Consider the following 856-nt stretch of genomic DNA (forward strand, 5'->3'; position numbering starts at 1 on the left):
CCGCCTTTTGAACCAGCAAGGCGTTCTTTTCTCGGATGGCCTCCTGCGCCTCCGGCCATTTTGCTCTTGGCTAGCTCATCCCGCCTCTTCAGCCTCTGGATCTCCTTGTCAGCCTTGGCCATGCTGACGTACATCTCGCCAAAGGCCTGCAAAACCAAAACCATGTTAGTCAATCCACACAAAAATAATCCAACACAAGTACATTCAAAAAGGGCCTAAACACTTACATAGGCAGAGGTGAGGATCGTCTTTTGGGCCCGGTCAATGAAGGAAGAAGCTGGAGTCCTCGCCAGGGCCTCAGGGTCGCTCTTCACGCCTTCCAGGAAGACGTTCACTAAGGGCACCTCCTGCCGGTGCATAGCCAGGTTGACCTCCTTCTTCTGCTGGCGTAGCCTGCCGAAGTCTACCTTCTCTACCCCTTCAGCGAACACATCCTCCATGCCGAAGGGTAGCTTCGGCGGTGCCTGCAGATCAAAGGGCGGAAGCCTCGGCCCTGACCCCATCACATGCTGATGAGCCTCCTCCAAAGCCTTCCTCTTCCCCAGCACGTCCGCGACCCGACCCTCATCCTCATCCCTGGGTCGTTTTCCAGCACTTTTCTCATCTTTCTTGGCCCGAGACTCCCTCAGCCGCTTCTGCATCTCGGCGTCATCAATGTCTACGGCCACCTTCGTGCTCCCCCTTATGATGCCAGCCACTGTCAAAACAAACAAAGCAATTCTATTACTCAAACTCACAAAGGTTCAGCACACAACAAAAAGATAACCCAGGTACTTACTTCCTTGCAGCAGTCCGGACTCAAACAAATTCTTCTGCGTGACTAGGTTCCCGCACTCACGCTCAGTCTCTGATAGCT

At 53.9% G+C, this 856-nt stretch overlaps 1 protein-coding gene across 1 annotated transcript in view; it reads right to left on the reverse strand.

Annotated features, from left to right (window-relative positions):
- Positions 1-641, reverse strand: part of LOC109947302 — a 993-nt gene extending 352 nt beyond the window's left edge. The window contains exons 1-2 of the mRNA XM_020557239.1: positions 228-641; positions 57-146 (exon numbers count right to left, since the gene is read on the reverse strand). Of these exons, the coding sequence (XP_020412828.1) occupies positions 57-146; positions 228-641 (504 nt within the window). The remainder of the gene's footprint in view (positions 1-56; positions 147-227) is intronic.

The sequence above is a fragment of the Prunus persica genome, chromosome G2 (genome assembly GCF_000346465.2).
Source record: "Prunus persica cultivar Lovell chromosome G2, Prunus_persica_NCBIv2, whole genome shotgun sequence".
In the NCBI taxonomy this organism is placed as follows: domain Eukaryota; kingdom Viridiplantae; phylum Streptophyta; class Magnoliopsida; order Rosales; family Rosaceae; genus Prunus; species Prunus persica.